The 24,305-nt window shown below is 55.6% G+C and overlaps 1 protein-coding gene across 1 annotated transcript in view; it reads left to right on the top strand.

The window, feature by feature from the left end:
* Window positions 1-22,104, top strand: part of CHST8 (carbohydrate sulfotransferase 8) — a 136,538-nt gene extending 114,434 nt beyond the window's left edge. Inside the window, exons 3-4 of the mRNA XM_043437546.1 lie at window positions 19,827-19,864; window positions 20,443-22,104. Coding sequence (XP_043293481.1) covers window positions 19,827-19,864; window positions 20,443-21,549 — 1,145 coding nt within the window. The 3' untranslated portion in view covers window positions 21,550-22,104. The remainder of the gene's footprint in view (window positions 1-19,826; window positions 19,865-20,442) is intronic.
* Window positions 22,105-24,305: the final 2,201 nt, after the last annotated feature.

Genomic DNA, 24,305 nt, shown 5'->3' with positions numbered 1-24,305 from the left:
TTGACCTGGAGGGGCTGTGAGAGCCGGGCCATCCCTCGGTGTGATACTGAGCGTGCGTGCTAAGTCACTTCAGTCATGTCCAACTCTGCAACACTATGGACTGTAGCCCACCAAGCTCCCCTGTTCAAGGGATTCTCCAGGCAAGAATACTAGAGTGGGTTGCCATGCCCTCCTCCAGGGGATCTTCCCAACCCAGAGATCGAACCTGCGTCTCTTATGTCTCCTGCATTGGCAGACGGGTTCTTTACCACTAGCGCCACCTGGGAAGCCTGTGATACTGAGCATTCGGATCTAAATTTGCCCCAGGTACTTCGTAGGCTTGGGCACTCTGCTTTTCATCTCCCATGGATGAGCTCCTGCCACCCTCCCTGCAGTAACCATTATCAAGCCATTTTCTGCGAGAGGAGATGAAATACTGGAGCAGGTCTGGAACCTGCCAAGGCAGAAGATGGAGCCACAGCTTCCAGCAGGAGGGCTTGCTCCCAGAGTCACACGGTGCCCCCTGCATTCCGGTGCCAGCACCTCTGAGCAGCTTACGGCACTGTCCCCTCCAGCAGCCCAGGTTCCCTTCACCAGAGCCTTCCTTCCTGGGGGTTCACTTCTGCTTGCAGCCTGGGCAGTGCTCCCCGCTGGGGAGGGGAAGATGGAGGCTGTGATCCAGACCTGGGCACCCAGGGGCTCCTACCATCAGAACACAGCTGGGGGGTGGGTGGGGAGCAGTCTGCACACTCCCTCACCAGATTGTTCACATCACCCTTTCCTCTGGGAGACACAGTTGTCTGTGTGCACAAAGCCACTGATCTCCCATTATAGAGATGGTGAAACTGAGTCTGCAGGCCAGTGAACTGTGCTGCTCCCCGGCTCGGTGGGGACTCTCACAGCTCAGACCTTCGGGGCCAGGCCACCTTCATTCATCAGGAAGCTGGTGCCGCAGGAAAAGAGGGACCACAGCCCAGGTGGAGGCAGCCAGGACGGCAGGCAGAGAGCCAAGGGGAGTCTAAAGAAAGATGTCAGGTTGGGAAGCTCACGTCCCACAGGTGCACACAGATGCCTGCAGGCATCAGAGATGTTCCAGACGCTGTTTTGAATGAGGCCAGGGCTGAAGCTGGAGAGGGGTTAGCAAGGAAAATTCCCCTGCCCCAGGGTCGACCCCGAGAGAGGCCCTGTGGGGTGCGGGTGAGAGGCCAGGTGCTGAGGAGAGGGAGCGAGGCAACCTGTGTCCCGCACTCAGCAGGACCCTGACTGCAGGCAGGAACGACTCCATGAGAAAGCAGTGGTGGGGAGGAGAGCTGACCTGGGGGCCCAGGACCACTCGGTTCAAATCCTGGCTCAGCCACTGACCAGCGGTGCATCCTTGGGAGGCTTCGTGTGTGTGCATCTCCGTCTCTTCGTGAGTCCAGTTGGGTCAAAATGACACCAACCTAGTGGGCTTCTGTAAGGGTCCAGAGCTTCTACAAGGGTACCTGGAATCGCCAAATATCTTCACTGACCAGGACAGCAGGGTCAGTGTGGGAGCAGAGCAAGGTCTTCCCTGGGTGGCCCCCAGGGTGGTCTCTGGGTGCTGTGGGGAAGTTGCTGAGATGGGAGACCCACCCCTCTAGGATCAGAGCTCCAGGGAAGGGAGGCAGGGGCCCCCTGCAGAGAGTGGGCACATGTGGCAGCCCCCACCTCGGATGGGGAGGGGCCATATCAGGTGCTCAGATCTCCGGATGGCTCCTGCCGATTGTCTGTCCACAGGCTGTATCGCCTGAGTCCTGCAGGCCCGAGGGCCTCGGTGAAGCCGGAGCCTGGGTCAAGGGTGATCCCAGGCAGCTGACGTGATTGAGGGGCCATGGCACCCAGAGGCAGGCCAGCAGGCTCAGGCCAGGAAAGACCCAGACCCTGCATCAGTGCATTAGGCTGCTCTGTGTCAGATCCCTTTCCAAGGAGGAAAGGCCAGGGATGTGGAAGCTGAGAGTGACGTGGGGCTGGAGAAGGGTATTCTGAGCAGGAACGTGTCAGCATGGGGTCATTACTGAGTGGGGTCACAGGGTGTGACTAGGGGAGATTACCCAGTGGAGTGGGGGGGCGGGTAGGAGTATGCGCTCTTGGTCAGAGGCCTGTCACATGACCACAGATGGCCACAGCTGAACTCAGCTTTCCCAGCTGCACACACAATTAGATGCCCTCACGGGGGCTCTGGTCCCCAGCAAGGGCATGCACTGAGTCAGACCCTTTCTCCTTAGAGTCTCTTGTGCATTGCCCCCCAGGGCTACTTGAACCTGAGGGCCTGTCCCCCAAGAAGCCACAGATTTAGCACCCCACTGTGTCCCACACCCGCCCCACCCCCACCCCCCACACAGCCTTGGGCCAGGCCATCCCGTCTACAGAGGTTCTGCTAGAAGAGTGCTTTCACTCCTGATTCAGCTGCCAAGCTTCTGGGGGCCACCTTCTCAGCTCCCTGTCAGGGCTCCTGAACTAATGAGTCTTTTAATTGGTTGCTCAGAGAGAATCAAAGGGGGAAAAAATAGGCAAAGCAAAATAAAACGTTCCTTTCAGTTTTCCACAAGTGTGAGCGCGAAAACCTCATGGTTCTCCCGTGAGACCCTGGACACCAGGTGCCCACCCCCAGGGCAGGGGAGAGGCAGCTGTGGGCACTGGACGGAACAGCCAGTGTCTGTTCGGGCCAGTGTCACTGTGTCACTCAGCTGCAGGCCAGGGCATCCTCTGCCGACCCCCCAGCCCTCCCAGCCTCGCCAGGGAGGGCCTGAGGATTTCATTATGAGCTCAGATTATCATCAAGTGCAAGGGGGAGTGAAGGGAACGTTATAAGCTCTCCTTTTAATAATGAATCCCATTTCCTCTTGCAGTTGGTTTTCTTGCAACAGATGCTGTTGCAGAAAGTGGAGCAAAATGGAAAAGACAAAAAGGCGAGTGATTGACTCGACCCCAAAGCCTTCCTGGCAGATGTCTGGGAGGGCAGGGCAGGGTGCCCGAGGCCCGCCCACCGCACCCTCGCCTGTGGCCCGCCCACAGGGACTCAAATGTTTGAATGATTCTCAGCTTGGCTCGGTATTGGGGAAGCGTGGAGCCGCCCTCCTGCTGTTCAATAACTGATGACCATTTTTCTCCAATTAAACTGAGATTGAAGGATCCTCAGACTTAGACACCCAAGGAAAATAATTAGTGCTTAAAATGTTAATTGTGCTCAGATGTGCCTTTGCCTCTGGAAGCTGTCTGCAGGCGAATGTGCAGGAAGGCGGTCCTTGGTGGGACAGGGCTCTGCCACCACCCAACAGCCTGGTCTTCCCAGGAACCCCAGAGTGGGCACCCCGAGTACTCATCCTATCCATGTGAGGCCAGTAGTGATGACTCTGTGAGGCCTGCTGTGAGCCCCTGCCTGGCCAGCCCACTGTCCCCAGACGCTGGCAGGCAGTGTTGCCTCATGGTTAGAACAAAGGCATGGAGTCGGACAGGTCTGGCCTGGCCCCTGGCTCTGCCACAGACAGGGCCAGCAGCGTGGATGCCAGCAACACAGGTAACCTGAGACTCATGCCCTCAAGCAAAACAGCACAACCTCCCCTGCAGAAGTGCATGAGACACCCTTGTGTCCTCAGCACCTGCCAGGTCCCAGGTAAGTAATTCCAAAAGCACGCCAGTCCCTTTTCATCAGGACCAGGAGGACTGGGGGTCGAGGGCTGTCACTGTATTCTCTCCTCGTGGGCTATGCAGGCTGCTCTCCCCAAGAACAGTTCTTCCTCGGAGAAGAAGGGATGTGGGAGCCACCCACACCCCCCCACCCCAACCATGTTCCCACCAACCTGCTTGCCAACTAGAGGAGACGTCTCCCTGCCCCGGAGAGGATTCATCCCACCCCGGGTGCTTCCTGCTCATGTATTTCCACATGCGCGCCCCAGTTCCTTTCTCTGTGGAGATGACATGCCTAAGAGGCTTAGGCTCCTTCATGCCATGCATCCCAAAGAAATCCACTTAGAAATTCCGTGTTCCCTGATCCCCCACATAATAAGATTCCTTTATCTCTTGTTGTCATGGGAAGTATATATTAACTGATTAATATTAATGTGTTGGCCGATTAATATTAATACCGAACCGGTTCATACTTCACAAGGCAGGGCTCTTGATGAGCGCCGCGGAGCCCAGACAGCTGTCGGATTTTAGCGGATCCCAGGAGAGACGCTGACCCCCTCTGCCGTGCCTCGTTAGGGACACCATGTCATTAGCGGTGTCTGTCGGAGCTGGCATGGAAGTGTGTTTGGACTCTGAGCATGGCAATTAGAATCCTTGCCATCCAAGACAGCATATTTTATCATTTAAATAGCATTTTCACATTCTCTTAACATATTTTCCCAGTGACATTGTTAAATTAGGTGATAAAAGGTTATTTCTTGCTTCTGAAGTTGAAATACGTTACCATTATCCCTTAGTTGCCCGGAATTAGAAAGGTTTCGGTTTTCTATGTTCTGAAGCTTTCATTATCAAAATTTGCCACACTTTATAAAACAGACAACACTTTTTTTCTTTTGCCTTTGTTTTCATCAAAGATGGACAGAAGCTTTGTCTCCCGACATCCTGGAGATTGCTCTCAGCGTTTGGTGGAGAGGGTCATGCCATCTTTCGAAGCAGCCAGGATGTACACTCAGGGCCCAAGGGGGTCAGAGGGGGTCCTGGGTTACCACTGCCGCCGTACCCTGGCCACCTCCTGAGCATCAGGAAAGCCAAGAATGGTCAGGGGCTGGGCTTTCTGTCCATCTTGCCCATGGGGAGGGCACAGCCACAGGCTGCATTGTTGGCCAGTGAGGCTGGACTGGAGCCTGCCTGTGTCTGTGTAGCTTCCTCATCCCTCCATCCCCCCTCCAGCTTCCCACCTGTCCAGTCCTCGCCCAACCTCCGTCTCAAGTCCTTTCCCTGAGTGACATGTACCCCCTGCTATACATCCAATAGGTAAGTAATGAGGACCTACTGTGCGGCACAGGGAACTCTGCTCAACACCCTGTAATGACCTGTATGGGAAAAGAATCTAAAAAGGAGTGGATATGTGTATCTGTTGTTCAGATGCTAAATCGTGTCTGACTCCTTGTGACCCATGGACTGCAGCACACCCTGTCCTTCCCTATCTCCCAGATCTTGTTCAGACTCATGTCCACTGAGTCAGCCTGGCCATCCAACCATCTCATTCTCTGCCGCCCCTTCTCCTTTTGCCTTCAACATTTCCCAGCATCAGGGTCTTTTCCAATAAACTCTCTCTTTGCATCAGGTGGCCAAAGCATTGGAGGTTCAACGTCAAGTACACGTAGTGTATAGCTGACTCACTTTGCTATGCACCTGAAACTAGCACAACATTGTAAATCAGCTGTGTGTGTGTTAGTCACTCAGTCATGTCCAGCTCTTTGCGACCCCGTGGATTGTAGCCCATAGGGCTCCTCTGTCCATGGAATTCTCCAAGCAAGAATACTGAAGTGGGTAGCCAGTCCCTTCTCCAGGGGACCAACTATACTCCAGTTAATAAATTCTTAAAAAAAAATCCCTTCCCTGGACCTCAACCCATTCACCCACTATCCACGTCCCATCCATGTCCCCCATCCATCAACCATCTCCACACCATCCACCACCACCACCCACATGCCATCCTCTGCTCATCCCACCACTATCTTCTGCGCCACTCACATGCCATCTCCCGTCCGTCACCTGTACTGCATCACGTCTGACGTGGAAGACATCCTGTGTGTACCACATGAGCCTCCCCCAACCCTGATTTCCCCACCCACACCTCCCAGGTAAATGTGCCATGAGCAGCGGCTGGAGCCAGCACCCGTTCATACATCACTTTCCCCCAGTGCTCAGCATCCCTGAGTTGCCGCTTGTCATGACCTCCAATGGCACACAGTCTTTGATGTGGCACTGTAGGCCACTGGGCTCTTCTGAGAACAATCTCTTTGCCTAGAAAGAGAGCGCATAGACCAGAAGAGCTGCTATGTTCCCTTGCAATGAGGAGCAGTTGTTATTTAGTTGCTAAGTCATGTCTGATTCTGTTGCAACCCCATGGATTGTAGCCCGCCAGGCTTCTCTGTCCATGGGATTTCCCAGGCAAGAATACCATTAGTGGGTTGCCATTTCCTTTTCCAGGATATCTTCCTGACCTAGGGATCGAACCCGCATCTCTTGCATTGGCAGGTGGATTCTTTACCACTGAACCACCAGGGAAGCCTGAGGGATGAGCAGACCTCTCCCCGAAACTTGACCCCAGTCCAGCCTCCTCCCATCACCTTTCCCCCAGTTTGACGCCAGGGACAGGATCCATTTTATCAACATAAAGGCTTGTTCTCTCACTGATTTCTGGCCAGAAGGGAGCTTCAGCTGGGCTGCTGGAAATGGTCCAGGTTGCTCTGTGGCTGCTCGAGTGTTCCCCTTCCTGTGTGCCATCTCCAGCCTCTGCCCTGCCCCCATTCCCAGACACTTGGGGCATGGGGGATGGCGTCTCTGACAGAAGACTTCAGCTGAGGATGGAAGCTGGGGAAGCAGGGCTGTGGAATTCTTCCTGAGCCTGGGCTGGGGTCCTATCTAAGCCTTGAGGTTGACTTCAGTCTCTTTGAGCTCTCTTCTGCAGGGTGAGGTCTCCAGAGTGGGTGTTGGGTGGGGGTGGGAGGGGGTCCTGTCTGCAGATCGTGAGTGAGGGATGCCAGCCAGGCACCTGTCTGCAGTGGAATCAGCCCTCATTCTACCCAGGAACCCTGCCCTGCAAAGTGATCCTAGCCTGGCCCAACCAGGTCCTCTTTTTACCCAAGACAGGGCTGTAGACTGGAAAATGGCCCCAGTGTGTTCCGGATGCTGTTTGGTGCGCAGAGGAACACTGTAGCCTCCAGAAGCGCACATGGATTCCTGGGCCCTGACCTCAGCTGGCTCATCTTCTCAATCGGAGAGGGTGGATTCCTGGGCCCCGACCTCAGCTGGCTCTTGGTCTCAGTCTGGGTGCAGCAGGGCAGACAGTGGCTGAAAGCTGGAGATGATATTCTCAGGCTGTCCACCAACCATGAGCCTCCCCCAGTACCCAGCATGGTGGTGCCTCCCTGTGAGTTTCCAGCTCTTCCAAAATCCCTGCCAACTCCAGCCACAGATTCTCACACAAGCCTTGGGCATTCAAAGCCTGATACCCGCCTATCCAGGCGCCCCTCTGCCTGATGCCCTGTGTGTTCCGGGCACTCCCTGCCCCACATGTGCTGTTACACGGCAGCCCCTCGTTCTGTAATCACCTCCCTAACAAACAGAAAACATGCTCGTCACCGTTGTAAGCATCCCTGGTGTGATTTATTGCCATCATCACAATATTTTGTTTGGAGCTGTAAACCTCCAGACATAAATCAAGTCATTAGAAGGAATGACGTTTAATCCTGCAGAAAAAGCCTCAGTGGGCTGAGCCGTTCTCACCCAGCCAGCGAATCATTCATTCTAGAGAGGATGGCTGCAAACACACTAACACGGGTGGGCCCTCTTCGCTGCCGCACACAGATGTGGAAGGATGGAGGCCTGAGTTGGGCTGCTTTTGTTTTGTGGAATTGCACATTCTCGACTGCAAAGTGGTGCCCAAAACACGTGCCCGGCAATCCAGACAGGAGTCTTAATTCGGAAAGAAATGCACACAGCCAGGAGGGGCTGAGTCTGTGCTTGTGATCTGTGCTCATCGTCCCGAGAGCAGCTGCTGGTTGGACTTCAAAGGAAGCAGAAAAACAGCTCAGAACATCTTCTTCAGCTCTCTGTTCACAGTGACCCTCGCCACCCTTCGAGCAGCTATTACATGGGGACCGTGTTCTCTTTGCAAAGTGGGCAGGTCTAATTTCCAGGGCTTTGCTGCTGATTCACAGGCCAAGGCTAAGAGAACTGAGCCTTGAAGGGAATGTCCAAGGACCTCAGACAGTGCCTGCCAGGAATCCGGCAGCCCCCGCCCCACCCAGGCAAACACAGACATGAGTTCCCTGCAAAGGGTGCCTCTCAGAGTTAAGGTGACATCCCCCAAATGCTAGGAGGATCAGATGTCTGTGCTCCCCAGGATGGCCTGGGGCTGCTGTGATCAGCCCCTTGTCAGCCCAGTGTGGTCCATTGCTGGTTGGACCTCTGGGTGCTGAGCTGGGAGGAGCCAAGGACTGGCCAGCCAGAAGGGAGAGGAAGTAGGTTTTAGCCAAGTGTCCAGGGAAGGGGCGTCTCCACAGCCAGGCATTGCCAAGGTCAGGATTAATGCCTTACCTCTTGAAAAAGTGATAGTCACTCAGTCGTGTCCGACTCTGCAACCCCGTGGACTGTAGCCCACCAGTCTCCTCTGTCCATGGAATTCTCCAGGCAAGAATACTGGAGTGGGTTGCCATTTTCTTCTCCAGGGGATCTTCCCGACCCAGGGATCGAACCTGGGTCTCCTGCATTACAGGCAGATACTTCACTATCTGAGCCCCCAGGGAATCCCTAAGAGTGAAAGTGTTAGTCGCTCAGTCATATCCGACTCATTGCGACCCCATGGGCTATAGCCCACCAGGCTCCACTGTCCATGGGATTCTCTAGGCAAGGATACTGGAGTGGGTATCCATTCCCTTCTCTAGGAGGTCTTCCCAACCCAGGGATCAAACCTGGGTCTCCTGCATTGCAAGTGGATTCTTTACCATCTGAGCCACCGGGGAAGAAGAGCTGACCAAATTCTCGGGTCAGAGACTTCCTGAGCTGCTGGTGGCCCAATCCTTGACTGGACCGACTCCACTTCCAAGGAACTGCCTTGGCGTTTGGGTTAGCTGTGAACTGCCTCTCTCCAGGCCGATGGCAGAGAACACCTGGGTTGACTGCCAGGGTCCCCTGCCTGCCCTTGCCATCTGTGAGTCACCAGGACCATTCTGCTCGGGGACACAGAGGATGACCTCTGAAATGCGGCTGCCCCTTTAGGGTCTCGGTTGGGCTGGAGGAGGCCCTGGAGACAGGATGGGCCTGGGTGGTGCTGGGATCAAGGCCAGGGACCCCTCTGGGCATGATCAGTGGCCATGCACGGCCACCTGGGGTGCCCTGCTGAGGACCACTGCTTCCATCCCTGAGTCCCTGGGCAGCCCTTTGTAGGAACCTGACTCCCCCAGGAGGCCTGGGGCGCCTCCCTCACCGAGCAGCCCCTGTAGCAGTTGGGGGCTGGGGACACTTCAAGGAAACATCAGCTAGAAGGATTTGCTTTGTGGCTTTTCAGGGTATCGCAGGCAACAGCTGTGACGGGTCTGACAGTCACAGACCAGCTCAGTAATTGACGCGGCGGCCGGATCATCACATCCAGAAAGCCGGCCAGAGCCAGACCGATCATTATCTTGCGGTCGGGCCACTGCGGTAATGAGGCTGCCCCGTCGGCGGCCTCCGATGACCTGACTTGGCTCCAGTGAAGAGGCGTCTGTCACAGGCCTGGGCCAGTCGGTGTGGTTGGCATTCTTCCCGCAAACAGGCAGCCCCTCGGTGGCGCTACTGCAGCCTCGGGCTCCAGAATGACTCCCTCATTTTTATTTTCTGGTCACCCCCGATGGAAACTCACCAATATTTAAACCAAATTAGGCCCTTTCCTGCAGAGCTGGCTGGAGAGCAGTCACCAGGGGCCCTGACAGCCAAACAGGAAGAACATTACGTCCATGCATTTAACCTGGCCACGGCCACTCAGAGCTGAAGCCGCGGCTCCCTGCAGGCTCAGGACAAAGGCAGGACTCAGGCCAGGCTCACTGCCAGGGCTTTAGGTAACTGGCTGCCTCAGGCCTGCTCTCTGTCCTCGGAAAGTGCTGGTCCCACACTGACACCCCGAGAGCCACAAGTGTGCCCCCACTCATACATCTGCTAACCCTGTCCTCCCTTTTCCCCCCTCCTTCAGCTGTAAGTCCATCCAGCTGATGCTTCCTTGATGTGGTCCCCCCACCTGCTGCAGGGGCCACTCGGTGAGGGAGGCACCTCAGGCCCCCTGGGGGAGTCAGGTTCCTACAAAGGGCTGCCCAGGGGCTCAGGGATGGCTGCCTTAGCAGGGCAGATGGGTGCTGCTTCTGTTTTATGTTTTTTGGGGTTTGGGGGGTTTTGGATATGAGGATATGGGATCTTAGCTCCCCAGCCAGGAATCGAATCTGCACCCCTTGCATTTGAGGGTGAGATCTTACCCACTGAACCAGCAGTGGGTAAGAGCCCTTTTCCTCCACATTCTGCCATCCTCACCTGGGTCCAGGCCTCAGACATCTCCACCCAGACAATGGCAACATTCGCTGACCAGACTTTCTGCCCTGTGTTAAACTTTTCACCTCAGAATGACCCTTAAATTCATGATAACGCTCAGCTTAAACCGCTTCTAGGCTTCCCCTCAGGCCTTAGGAGAGAAAAGAAGGACCTTTGCCTTTGCCAGGACCATAAGGCCTCTGCAGCTTTGGACCTGCCATTTCTTGACACCCTCCCATGAACCCTGATGTCATGGTGCAAGGTCACCAAAGTCTGCCAGGGATGCCCTCATTACCCACGTTTGGACTTAGTCACTCAGTCACATCCAATTCTTTGCAACCCCACGGACTGTAGCCCACCAGCCTCCTCTGTCCATGGAATTCTCCAGGAAAGAATACTGGAGTGGGTTGCCATTTCCTACTTCGGGGGGATCTTCCCAGCCCAGGGATCGAACCCGCATTCCCTGTGTCTCCTGCACTGCAGGCAGATTCTTTACCCACTGGGCCATTGAGGAAGCCCAGGTGCCAATTAATTGTCACTACCTGAGGGAGACCTCACCTGATGCCCTGGGATTGCTGGCATCCCCCACCACATGCTGCCTGCCACATCCTGAACTGCCCCATCACACACGGGAAGCTGCTGTCCGGCGCCTCACCTCCTCGCTAGACTCCATGAGGGCAGAGCCATGACGATCTCGTTCACAGCCAAGACACTGCCACTGGTGCCTAAGACGCTGCCTGGCACATGAGTGCTCGGTGCAGAGCAGATGGACAGATGGCGGCCGCCTGTGTGTCTGCATTCTGCCACCAGGTCTCATACTGCCGGGGAGGCAGAGACGGGGGCCGCCAGGGGCCGCTGTGGCTTTGCTGGCGAGTGTCATGAACTGGGTTCTTTCTCATCTGCAGCAGCAGTCACTCACTCTTGCTTATCCTTCCAGACGTATGGGTGTTGAATACGTAAAAGGAAGAAAAAAGCAGGACTTGCTCTAAAGCATGTGCCACGTGCTCTGAGAAACTGCATGGGTGTGAACACACCCTCCCCACCCAGCGCGGGCCTCTGGTGCACTCGGGTAACACAGCGCAAGACCTACCAAGTCCTGCTCTATGCAACGTGCACACTTGGCGGTGCAGTGGCGTGTGCGCTGGGGCCACACGCACACCCCAGACATGATGGAGTCACCCCAGGCTCTGACAGAGGAGAGCCTCAGAGTGGGAGCTGAGGACCCCTCCCCTGAGAACAGGCAGGCACACAGAGGATGCTCAGGGACACCCCGTCCCCCAGCCAAGTGATGCGCAGGTGTGTGGGAGTGGAGCGGCGGCACAGCTGTGGGCTTTGCAGACCAGCTAACAGGCTGGCTGGTTGACGGACAGGCAGCTCCGATGTGCCACACTGACAGCTCCAAGGGAATTCACAGCCAAGGCTGAGCTGGCAGGGAACGACTCAGCTGAATCGTGGATCCTCATCACAGAGGCGAGGGGATGGAATCACTAAACAAGACAAGGAGCAGTCAGAGCCGTCAGGTGCCCGTCTGCCCAGGACGGGAAGATTTCCGCTTCCTTCCCCCGCAGGCAGGTCCCAGAGCCCCTGCGCTGGTGCAGGATCTGGGCTCAGGGAAACCCAGGTGCTGCCACGGTGCCCGGGTGATGGGAAAACACGAGCTGGGGGCCTCCGTCCTCTGAGCTCTGTCTGTGCCCAGCACCGTGCATCACTTCATTTTCACATTTGCAGACCCCCAGGATGGGTATTTTCATCCCGTTTTCCAGATAAGGACACTAAAGCTCAGGGAGGTTAAGGTCACAAGCAATGTTCTCATTTTCTTTTTTTCCTCTTTTTACATATACTGACTCGTGTGTGCATGCTCAGTCATGTCCGACTCTGCGACCCTATGGAGTGCAGCCCGCCAGGCTCCTCTGTCCATGGGATTTTCCAGGCAAGAACACTGGAGTGGGTTGCCATTTCCTCCTCCAGGGATCAAATCAATATCTCTTGCATTGGCAGGAGGTTTCTTTACCACTGAGCCACCTGGGAAGCCCTTTAAATATACTGAACGTGAAAGTCGCTCAATCATGTCCAGCTCTTGCAACCCCATGGACTGTAGTCCATGGAATTCTCCAGGCCAGAATACTGGAGTGGGTAGCCTTTCCCTTCTCCAGGGGAACTTCTCAACCCAGGGACTGAACCCAGGTCTCCCGCATCGCAGGTGGATTCTCTACCAGCTGAGCCACAGGGAAGCCCAATATACCGACCCCTTGTTAAAAGCTGTGAGTCAGGGTGCAGTCTCTCGGTTAAGGGAGAGGAAACCCTTGCTCAAGTCTGGGCCAAGGGTCAGGGGTCACTGTGGGACCCCACTGTGAGTTTGGTTGTCTCAGAACAACTTGAAGAAGCTCCCCCACCCATTGGCTTCCTGCAGGGCCACCCAGTGTCTTGTCTGGGAGCATGTTTGGCCTGACTCCTACCTTTCCCCAAGGTTCAGGCTCTGACCCCAGAGCCATCTGTCTTTGGGTTTCAGCAGCAGCCGGCACCTTTGTCTGGGGCCCCCTGCCTCCTGGAGCCCCATTACCATGCGGTGGGCCCTGGGGGCAGCAGAGGAGGCAGGGCTGTGCTCTGTGGCCCTAGCAGAGAATTTAATGAGTTGAATGTTCCAGTGAACACAAGTGAGAATTGAAGGCCTCTGGTGAGGCTTCTTCCATCTGAATGCTGTGCCCTGAGTCCAAGCTGCCCTCTAATTGCTGAGAGTGTTTAAACTTCCGTTTTGCATCAAATCTGCATATATTAACAACCGGCCCAGAGGAACAGAGCAGCTCACAAGTAGGCAGGCAGAGGCCAGTGGGGGTTTGGGAGGGCTTGCCCCTCAAAAGGGCAGAGCCTGAGCTGGTAGGAAGAGTCAGAGGAGGAATAGCCACCACGGGGGCCCAGAGGCAGGCCCAGCCAGGGGCCCCCCAGGTGGCAGTGGGAGGCAGCCAGCTGAGTGTGTCCTTGCTCCGACCACCCAGACCCCCAAACCCTGCATAGCCTGGGTGGGTGGACAGATCCTCAGCCAGGACAGCATGTGTCTACATCCAGCCACTTGGCTGGCAGCTGCCACCAGACGCACAGACCCTTCCCAGGCTGCCAGGCTGAGCTGGAGAAGCCCAGCTGGGGGTTGGTGGACTCCAGCCAGAACCCTGGAGAAGCCCAAAACCCATCCCCCACTCCAGGGCCAGCTCTCAGTTCAAGCAACATCAGCTTTTCCACAAGCATTTATTGAGCTCCTGCTGTGTGCCAGGCCTGGTGCCAGATGTTGACACAGTCCTTGTCCCAAGAACACAGAGAACTAACACAATCCTTTGTCACTGATTGGGCCACCCAATCCTGCAGCGAAAGTGTTTCCTCACCTCCTCTAGGCTGTTCTGGCCCAGTGCTCTTAAAGCCCCCTGAAGTCACTCCCCCCTCCCGCATTATGAATTTGAATTGTGCCCCACTTCCTGCCAAATTGGTTGAAGTCTCAACCTCTAGCACCTGTGAAGGTGACCATATTATATATAGGGTCTTTGCTGACATCATCAAGGTGACGTCATTAGGGTGGGCTCTAATTCAGAATGTCCAGTACTTTGGCCACCTGATGCGAACAGCTGACTTGTTGGAAAAGACCCTGATGCTGGGAAAAACTGAAGGCAAAAGGAGAAGAGGGCAACAGAGGATGAGATGGTTGGATGGCATTACTGATTCAATGGACATGAACTTGGGCAAACTGGGAGATGGTGAGGGACAGGGAGGCCTCGCAGAGTTGGACATGATGACTGAACAACCAAAAAATTCAGGATGACCAAGGGAGAAGAGACAAGTAGACAGGTACATAAAATAATCATGTGAAGTTGGAGACAGTTACCATCCCTGGCGGTACCGTGGTCAAGACTTGGCCTTCTAATGCAGAGGATGTGAGTTCAATCCCTGGTTGGAGAGATAAGATCCAACATGCCTCCTGGCCAAAAGACCACAACATAGAAGCAATATCGTAACAAATTCAATAAAGACTTTAAAAGATGGAGGCAGAGATTGGATGTAAATTGCCACAGCCAAGGAACGTCTGGGGCAGCCAGATAACTAGACAAGGCAAGGAAGGATGCTCCCCTTGAGCATTCAGAAGAAGCAGGGCCCTGCTGACACCTTCATTTCAGACATCTGGCCTCCAGAACTGTGAGAGAATAAATTTTTGTTATTTTTAAACCAGGTAGCCTTGTGATACTCTGTTAGAACAGCCCTAGGAAATTAATATACCTCCTGTGAGGATCAAGTTTATTTGTCAACTTGACTAGGTTATGGTGCCCAGATAGTTGGTCAGACACCAGTCTAGATATTACTGGGAGGGAATTTTTTAGATGTGATTACCTTTAGATCAATGGACTTGAGTGGACTTCCCTAGTGGTCCAGGGGTTAGGAGTCTGCTTGCCAATGCAGGGGATACAGATTTGATCCCTGGCCTGGGAAGATCCCACATGCCATGGGGTGACTAAGGGCCTGCAGTGTAACTCCTGAGCCCACACACTGCAGTTACTAAAGTCCATGTGCTCCAGGACCCGCGTGCAGCAGCTGCTGAGCCTGCTTGCTGCAAACACTGAAGCCCATGCACCTACAGCCCATGCTCTGCAACGAGAAGCCACTGCCATGAGAAGCCCGTACAAAGAGTAACCCCTGCTCACCACAACTAGAGAAAGCCTGAGTGCAGCAACGGAGACCTAGCGCGCACCCCCCAATCCTTCTCATTAATTAAAAATAAATAGGCTTCAAGTAAAGCAGATTACCCTCCATATGTGGGTGGGCCTCATCTAATCAGTTGAAGGCCTTAGGAGGAAAGAAGGCAGGAATTCTGGCTCCAGACGGCCCTCAGACCTGAGCTGCACCACCAGCTCTTCCGTGGATCTCTATCCTGTTGGCCTGCCCTGCAGATTTCACCCAGCCCCCATAATTGCAAGAGCCAATTCCTTAAAATAATCCCCCTGCTATATGATATACAAATTTTATATACATATATATATCCTGTTGGTTGTTCCTCTGGAGGACCCTGATTCAGAAACCTTTCAGATTTCCTGTGGAGTAGAGCCTGGCAGCTCCCTCGGGGTTTCTTCTCTGACCCCAGCGGGAAGGTAGTACATGCGCCCTGGCTGTGTTTTTCTCCTCCCAGCATCCCAGTTTCACACTTGTAGCTCATCACTGCTTGTGTGAGGTCCTGCACACTGGCCGGCTATGCAGCTGCCCCAGGGCAGGGAGGCCTTTCTCCTGGCACACCCGTAGGTGTCTACTTCTTTCTATGTGGGATGTGGAAACAGCAGAGCAGGTGACAGCACTCATCCCCCCAGAGGCAACTGCCAGGGAACCTGGGGTGGGACCGACGCCTGGAGGCTGTGTCTCGCACATGAGGGAACCAAACTGCAGTGAGGGGGTTGCCTTCAATGTCCCTTCTGGCTCCCTCCAGCCTGAAACCCCTAGGGTTTTCTGGCCTGATGGGCAGCGTAAGTGGACGTGTGGGCATGGGGATGTCCACCATGCAGGCTCAGCCATCAGAAGAGTCAGGCTGTGGAAAAGGAGCCAACGAACCCCAGCTCAATGCATAAACCTCTGGGGAATCCAAGGACCACGAGTCTGAAACTCTGGACAGGGCAGGGTCTTTGAACTTCCACTCATATCCTGTGGCCTCTCCAGTTCTCTCCCATCTCTGCCTCCACTTTGTGGGTCTGACTCCTTTGGGATGGCCATGCCTTCCCCAAGGTTGCAGTGTTTTTAGAGTGGCAGGACCCTCTCCCCACTGCCCATCGGGGCCCAGGGCTAGAATTTGAGCAGCCAGAATAGCAGTCACTCTCCTCAAATGACCCGCCTGGGGCTAAGGGGTCTGGGGCTCATGAGGCAGCCCTTTCTAAGTACCTGGGTCCTGTTTGGACCCACATCAGTGTCACCTGTCTACACAACCTGACTGAAAGACTGGTTTCCAACCCCTACCCCCAGTGGGTCCTGGGCATCCAGGATTGAGTCTTCTGAATGCAACCCAGCAGGTCTCCCTCTTGTGATTCAGAGAAGAGTGGTGGGCAAGGGACCCTCCCCCCAACACCCCACATGCTCGAAACCTCCCCTCCCCAGCTCTGCCTCAGGTCCAGGCTGCCCAGCCTAATTATAGGAAACTGGCCTCACACACCGTCACATCAGCCTCTGCCTCCTCTTGGCAGGTAACCAGAAAGCTTTTTCAGCCAGACGCTCAGAAGAAAACCTTCAGCCAATGAAGAGCTCACAGTGTGGAGCACAGTTGGCAGCCTCAATAACTCACACCTTGTTTATTCTCACGGATGCTCACTCTTATCGTACTGCATGTGTTTCCACCACTCTGCGAATGTCCTCTGTCCAGAGAGAGAAAGTGGTGGTTTATTTCGTACTGTATGCGGAGATAGGGCTACCTTAAAGGTTGTTAATATTATGCTGAAGGAAGAGGATGGGAAACTCAGACGCTGAAAGGAGAGCACATACATGACTGGCCCTGGGGGTTCCTGTCCCAGAGTGGGGTCAGGAGATGAGAGGCAGCCTGGTGACATTGGATGGAAGAGAGGGCGGGGCCGTGGCTTTTATCTATGTTGTACACCTATTTGGAGGCTTGGCAAGGGTAAGTGGTCTTAGAGCGAGGCCAAACCCCACTCTAGATTCCCCATGGCATGGGTTCCAGGGCCCCTGGTGGCAATACTTTCCTGGTTGTGTAGTAGAGGCATTTTCCTGGCTTGCTCCCCAGAGCTGTCCAGGGTCCTGAAATACAGTCCTCTGGGGAATGCGCAGAGCACCGCCCCGCCCCTCCCCAAGCCTCAAGATGCCCAAGACATCTCCCGGCTGTCACATCTCAGAGCTGCAGGTGGTCTTTGCTTCAACCTTTATCTGAGCAGTGCATATAAAGCTACTTCCTTGATGGAGAGAGTAGGGACACTTAGCCTCTGGCCAGTGGGGCCATTTCTGTTACATTCCATTGTTAAGTTTCTTTATTCCAAAGTGGCCAAATGGGATGGGCTCACAGTCTTTGCAAACAAGCTGCCATAAGTTTAAGGGTCATGACCATTCAGCTTTTGGCAAACTCAAGCTCCATATAAAATCTGTTATTGGGTTTTCCACAAGATAATCCTTTTTTTCAAAGGGGGCAATTGCGGCCAGGTTGGCTTTGTTGGGGAAAAGTGCCCAAGAGGTCAGGAGGCTCACCCAGCCCTGGGCTCTGTCAGCAAGGACTTTATCGCCAGCCTGCGCTCAGAGCTCTGGCCTGACCAGCCTTGGAAAGCCCTTAGGCTCAGGGCCCTCTTGTGAAGTCTGCACAGGTAAAAATGGGTCAGGTCTCACAGTCCACCACCCTCCAGGCGGAGGCAATGCTGCCAGTGGGAGGTCACGGCTGTAGAGGCTGTGACCTCTGTAAGCACATCCTTGTCTCACTTTGCCTGCTGGCAAGATGCCTTCTGTAAGTGGCTCCTCAGCCCCACTCTGGGCCAAATCTGGCATGACTCATTTGCTCCAGAAAAGGAATATAAATAAGCACCATCACACCTTGACAAGCTGACAGGATTGACAAGCGGAGTAAATTCCCGTATCTGAGACTCTGAGGAGGAGAGGTGATTTCACAGAGCCAGCTGCCGTCACCAGAAGAAAATAATTAAGGAAACCCGGCAGTGTGGAGCAAAACTGAGTGTGCAGAGGGGCCTTTCTGGTGGAGGGATCTGTGATCATCGGCTGCAGGAGGAAACCCGCACGCACGTATCAGCTGGAAATGAGCTTAGGGAGCTCATGCTGGGGACAGGCTGCATGAAGAGATGAGAAAGTGCAGCGGGGGTGGGAGGTGGCTAGCCAAGGGAAGGAGACTGTGGGCTGACAGGGGGACCCTGGTGAGGGGCTTAATTCTAGAAGCTTCTGCCTAAAGGTCAAACACCCACTGCTCACACCCCACCCTCCTGAGGGGTGCAGTCAGTTCTACATGGAGCTTTCCCCTCTCCATGGAAGAGTCGGGAAGGCCTGTTTCAGAGCTGACCCATGCACACAGGCACACACAATGCTCATAAGCTGGGGGATGCCCAGAAAGGTGTAGACCCTCTGCCCTTCTCCCAGGGAAGGGTCAGCCCCTGGACAAAGAGGTCAAAGAAGAGCACTGTGGCAGAAGAAAGATGCAGTGTGACAAGCTGTGCCTTCACTTCCACCTCTTTGGGGTCTTGGGAAAGGTCCTGGAAGGCTCAGGGAATTTAGGTTTCCCAACCCAGAGGTGACCTCACATCCTCCCACCCTCACTTGCTGATGAATGAAGAATTGTGGGCCCACCCTCAGACTGAGCAGTATAAGGCCAGGGTCATAGCAGGGGCTGAACCTGTAAAACTGGACCTCACCAGGAATCAGCAGAGTCCCTGGGTCAGGGACAGAGAGCCTGGATGTCCCCCGGCAGCTGGACTCCAGACGCTGGACCTCTGCAGAGTTCCCAGAAACAGCAGGGGAAGTGTCTCCAGAACAACCCCTCCCCTCCCCACCTCGGCAGCAGCCAGAACTCAGCCAGGTGCAGTGGACGCAGTGCCCCATTGTGCCAGCTGGGAGTCAGAGCGCTCCGCGTGTTTAAAGGATCGTTGGCTCTGATTGTGACTGTGGCTTGTGGCAAAACCTCAGAGAAGCCACGTCCACTCACATGGCACAAGGGCAGGAAGAGCCCAATGCCTCCGTCGCCTGGTAGGGATGGGGAAAGAGGCCAAGACTCCTAAATAGCACTGCCTCCTTGAAGGAAATCCTCTCACCCTCCCAGGACCTCCCTTCAAATGGGCCAAATCCTCTCTTCTTGGCCGAAGATTTGCCTCTCCAGAGCTTACTCGTCCTGAGTGATCCCAGCCCCAGTGCAGACAAAGCACCTCCTTGGTGGGGGCAGAGGGGATGATCCAGGGTGTGGCCAGTGATGCGCTGATCTCTCTCCATCTCCCCCTAGTCCCCAGCAAGGGCTTGCTGGGCAATCAGTCACTATGTGGGGCTCTCCTCAGCCCTTTGGAGGAAACCAGGGTGGGCAGAATGAGATCAGCTCACCCTAGAGCTCCAGGACCAACTAGTGGCCCAAATTGCAAAGCAGATGCTGAGGTGAAGAAACTTTCCAAAGCCAGTGGGGAGGCCCCAATCCAAGGGGAATGAGTGTGTTCCACTCCCAGACCTCTGTGCCAAGTACAGACACAAGTGTGCCGTATTCATAGAGCCGAGGCATAGAGAGAAGATGGACAGATCTTCCTGAAGGGCCTTTCCGTGTGTCTTAATGACAGTGTGAGGTGGGGGCAGCCTGTGAGGTTCCCAGCTGCTCCATTGAGCAGGTATGTGGTCGGGGCACCTTCTGAACTCTCCAGGTCACACTAGGATGTAGGATGCTCAGAAGTTAACATCAGGTGGGAGCTGGTGGGACCAAGTCTTTGCTGCACCCCCACTCTCCACGCGGGTCAGGGAAGTGGAGGGGCACTTGCACCCTGCCTTGCCTCCCCTCCTGGCCCCCTGAAATGTTTTTTCACAGAGCTCACACCAAGTGCCCTCCAGCCCAGGCACCCACAGTCAGGAACCTATAGGCAGTTCCCACTGCTTACAGGAGACCACGTGGTACTTCCATTGCCAATACTATCCTGTTTGCTTTTTAGGAATAAAGTTCAGCATCAGACCACAGCAGCCGCACAACGTGAGTTCTGAGAGTTTGATAAATCTCAGCATGGGCAGCTTGGGGAGGGTTGGGGAGGCCAGGGAAGAAATTCAGAGCTCACATTAAATCCATTCTTAGAAAGAAAAATGTGTCCTGCCTTTCTCAGGAGCCTTGGGAACAAAGCCGGGGACCTTGGACCCATGAATTTCCCTTTCCCGTGTATGGCGGCTCCCGCCTGTGCTAATAGAAGCGTTAAATCTGAGCCTGGTTCCTTCAGGCCACCAGCTCCCCCTTTGCCTCCTCGCCAGGTTGTTGTTCCTGGGAGACCTGCGCCATCTAGTGGCCAAAATAACACCCCCACTCCCACCCCCACCCCCGACCCCACACACACACCACGGCCCTTGAGGGGAGAGGGGGCTCTGGGGGCTGTATGCGGGCTCAGACCAATGGGGTCGCATCCTGCAGGGCCAGGCTGCCCCCTTCACCCTCATCTGAGAAAAACCTCAGCCCACAGAGGAGGCAGGGACCCCGGCCTTGGCGAGAGTGCCTGGTCCCGTGGGAGCCTTAGTGCCCAGCCGATCTGTCCACGCTGCTAACCACCTCTCTTCTTGCCCCAGGACCTCCCGCCAGGCAGTTCCCAGGATGGTCCCTTTAAGGCAGCCACGGAGAGGGTCACCCGAGACTTGTCCAGCCGCGCCCCGCGGGGCCTGAGCCTGCGGCTGCCCCAGGACCCTCAAGCTCAGCTAAACGTGGGGGCCCGTCTGCGACCCCGGCAGCGCCGCCGACGGCTGCTCATCAAGAAAATGCCGGCTGCGGCGGCCCTCCGCGCCAACAGCTCGGCCGGCACGTTGGTCCGGCCGGCCCCAGGGGCCCTGGACGGCCGCTGGGCCAGCCTGCGCGAGACCCAGCGGGAGCGCAAGCGGGTGATGCGGGAGGCGTGCGCCAAGTACCGCGCGAGCAGCAGCCGCAGGGCGGTCACGCCCCGCCACGTGTCCCGCATCTTCGTGGAGGACCGCCACCGCGTGCTCTACTGCGAGGTGCCCAAGGCAGGCTGCTCCAACTGGAAGCGCGTGCTCATGGTGCTGGCCGGGCTGGCCTCGTCCACCGCCGACATCCAACACAACACGGTGCACTACGGCAGCGCCCTCAAGCGGCTGGACACCTTCGACCGCCAGGGCATCCTCCACCGCCTCAGCACCTACACCAAGATGCTCTTCGTGCGCGAGCCTTTCGAGAGGCTGGTCTCCGCCTTCCGCGACAAGTTCGAGCACCCCAACAGCTACTATCACCCCGTCTTCGGCAAGGCCATCCTGGCCCGCTACCGGGCCAACGCCTCTCGGGAGGCCCTGCGGACGGGCTCCGGCGTGCGGTTCCCCGAGTTCGTGCAGTACCTGCTGGACGTGCACCGGCCGGTGGGCATGGACATCCACTGGGACCATGTCAGCCGGCTCTGCAGCCCCTGCCTCATCGATTATGACTTTGTGGGCAAGTTTGAGAGCATGGAGGACGATGCCAACTTCTTCCTGAGCCTCATCCACGCGCCGCGGAACCTGACCTTCCCCAGGTTCAAGGACCGGCACTCGGAGGAGGCGCGGACGACAGCCCGCATCACCCACCAGTACTTCGCCCAGCTCTCTACCCTGCAGCGGCAGCGCACCTACGACTTCTACTACATGGACTACCTGATGTTCAACTACTCCAAGCCCTTTGCAGACCTGTACTGAGGGGCGGGGCCAGCCCACCCACTCACAGGTCCGCAGGGGCATCCCACTCCCCCTTGGGTCCTCACCTGCGAGCTGAGATGTACCCAGAGCAACAGGGCTCTGAGGAGGCTCTGAGAGTGGCGCAGGCCCTTCGGGGGGCACAGAGGCCCAGGCCTTGGACCAGACCCTGGCCCTTGTCCCATAACCCCCTTCCATACTCCTCAAATAAGGAAGATGCTGGGGGGTGGGGGCGGTGAGCTGGACACTCCAGAGTCCCGGCTGCCCACACCCAGCTCTGCCAAGAGTCAGGATGACCAGGGATGACCAGGGAAGTCTGAGGCCCAGCGGACGAGGGCCCCAGCGGTAAGGGATTTCCCTTAGCATTGCCTTGAACCAAACCGCACGGTTTGCAGCTTTTCTACGACCCAGGGGGGAGTTTCCCTTGGAATGAGGTTTGAAATAAAGCACATGGTTTCCAGAGCAGGGGCGTCTATACTTTATGTGTTGGTGCGGGAGCACAGGGACCCTTCCCCGGGGCTTTCTGGGGCTCTTTCTCCCTCGAGAGGATGGTGGGAGCCAGGCGCCTGCGCCCCGCCCAGGGCATGCGCAGAAGAAGCAGAGGCCCCCGCAGTGCCGGCTCCGGGCCCGCAGTTGCGTCTCCACCCAGGCTCCCAAGGCCAGGACGCCGCCAACGAGGTCCTGAGATCTCAGTACCAGCACACTTCATCCTGAAAGAAGACAGACCTGTCCCCGTGGAGGTCCTTCTATCAGTACACTTTGTGGGGGCTTTCTGGGGACTGCCAGAGCACTGACAAGCTCTCTAGACCAGCTGTCCTTTGGGGTTGCCCCTGCGATCAACGCTACACTGCACAAGGGTCTCAGGGGTGTGGCATTTCCAGGTGAGAATGATGCCATCCCTGGCTTTCTTTTCTATTTTATTATTATTATTTTTTTTGGCTGTGTTGGGTCGTTGTTACTGCACACGAGCTTTCTCTAGTTGCAGTAGGAGGGTTTCTCGTTGCAGTGACTTCTCTTGTCATGGAGCTCGGGCTCTGGAGGACACAGGCTCAGAAATTGTGCCCTGAGGCATGTGGAATCTTCCTAGACTGTGGATTGAGTCCATGTTCCCTGCATTGGCCGGCTGATAATTAACCACTGGACCACCAGGGAAGTCCTGTCTCTGGCTTTCTGAACCTTGGGATAAGCAGGGCTTTGGCCCAATGATGTCATCTGCAGACCCCCTAACACTGACCTTGATCCCTGACTTCACTTGCCTGACAGAACCACCTCAAAGCCGCCAGGGTTGCCTGCTTCTATTTGAACCAGCACTGACAGAGCGAGGGGAGAAGCTGTATAGGAAACACCTCCTCCAGAAACTCACACTGTCACATGCAGAAGTGGTTCTGAAATTGTCAAAAACCAGGGTGACTCTTGAAAGGTCTCAGAGAAAGTGTTGGAGCTCTGAGTGTGGGCATGACCGTGGCAGTTTTGGGGTCTTGTTTCAATGGGAAGTGCTGCCTGGCAGATGCTTTACCGTCTGAACCACCTAGCAGTTTCTAGGGCCATCTGTCTGTCTGCCACTTTGGGTCTCATCTTCTGTCAGCCTGTCCCCCAGCAGTCTGCCACATGCCCTCCTGGGTCTTTCTGTAGCCTGTCTGCAGACCCCTCCTGGGAGATTGCTCTGTCTGTTCCCACGTACTAAGGGGGAAGCTCCCAAACCCTGACAGGATGCTGTTGGTCCTCAGGGTGAAACAAGCTACTGGATCCCAGCCAGGCTCACACTGGCATGAGCTACTCCATCTTTCTTTTGGGGCTCTAAAAAGTTTAAAAGCAGTAGAACAAGGGGGTTGAGGCTGCCCCCTGCCTGCTCCAGGCCACAGGCATCCAAGAATGCCGAGTAGCACAAGGCCTTCCCTTGGGTTGCAGCTGATAGCGACCTGGGCCATAGGACAGAAGGAATTCACAGGGGCAGGGAGGAGGCCGGGGTCAGGGTCCAGGGGACTCGAAGGTGTGGAAGGCAGGAAGAGGCTGAGAGGCTGACCCACACCCAGGCCAGGGCCAGGTCAATGTGAGAGGAGGCAGGGAGGGCCTGGCTCACCATGACCCAGAAACTGCCTCTTCTGGGCTGTGGTGCCCACAAAGTGAGGCAGAATTCACCATGTAGAAACAGTGTCTCTGGTCAAGGACACATTTGGCAAATGTGTCTCCAGTATTCTTGCCTGGAGAATCCCATGGACAGAGGAGCCTGACAGGCTATAGTCCATAGGGTCGCACAGAGTCAGACACGACTGAAGTGACTTAGTACGTACTCACATGGCAATGTCACTGGTCTGCTCAACAAAGAGAGACCCAGAAGCCAGGCTGGGGCAGTCTACAGGGCGGCTTCAACCAGTGCTGCTGCTTGGAGACGATCAGGATTGCCCCAGGAGCCATCCTTCCATGGTGTGAGCGTGTGTGTGTGTGTGTGTGTGTGTGTGTATGTGTTGGAAAGTAGGAAAAGATACCTTGTGTCATCTCAAGAGACAACCAGTCCTGGGTTGGACAGATGTACACACACAGGCTTCCCAGGTGCGCTAGTGGTAAAGAACCTGCCTGCCAATGCAGGAGATGCAGGAGACTGGGGTTCCATCCCTGGGTTGAGAAAATCCCCTGGAGGAGGGCATGGAAACCCACTCCAGTATTCTTGCCTGGAGAATCCCCATGGACAGAGGAGCCTGGAGGACTACAGTCCATGGACATGACTGAAGAGTCGGACACGACCCAAGTGACTGAGCATG

This window comes from Cervus canadensis, chromosome 18 (assembly GCF_019320065.1).
Source record: "Cervus canadensis isolate Bull #8, Minnesota chromosome 18, ASM1932006v1, whole genome shotgun sequence".
Lineage (NCBI taxonomy): Eukaryota > Metazoa > Chordata > Mammalia > Artiodactyla > Cervidae > Cervus > Cervus canadensis.
Note: the sequence above shows the minus strand (reverse complement) of the source record. Positions and strands in the feature narration are given on the sequence as shown.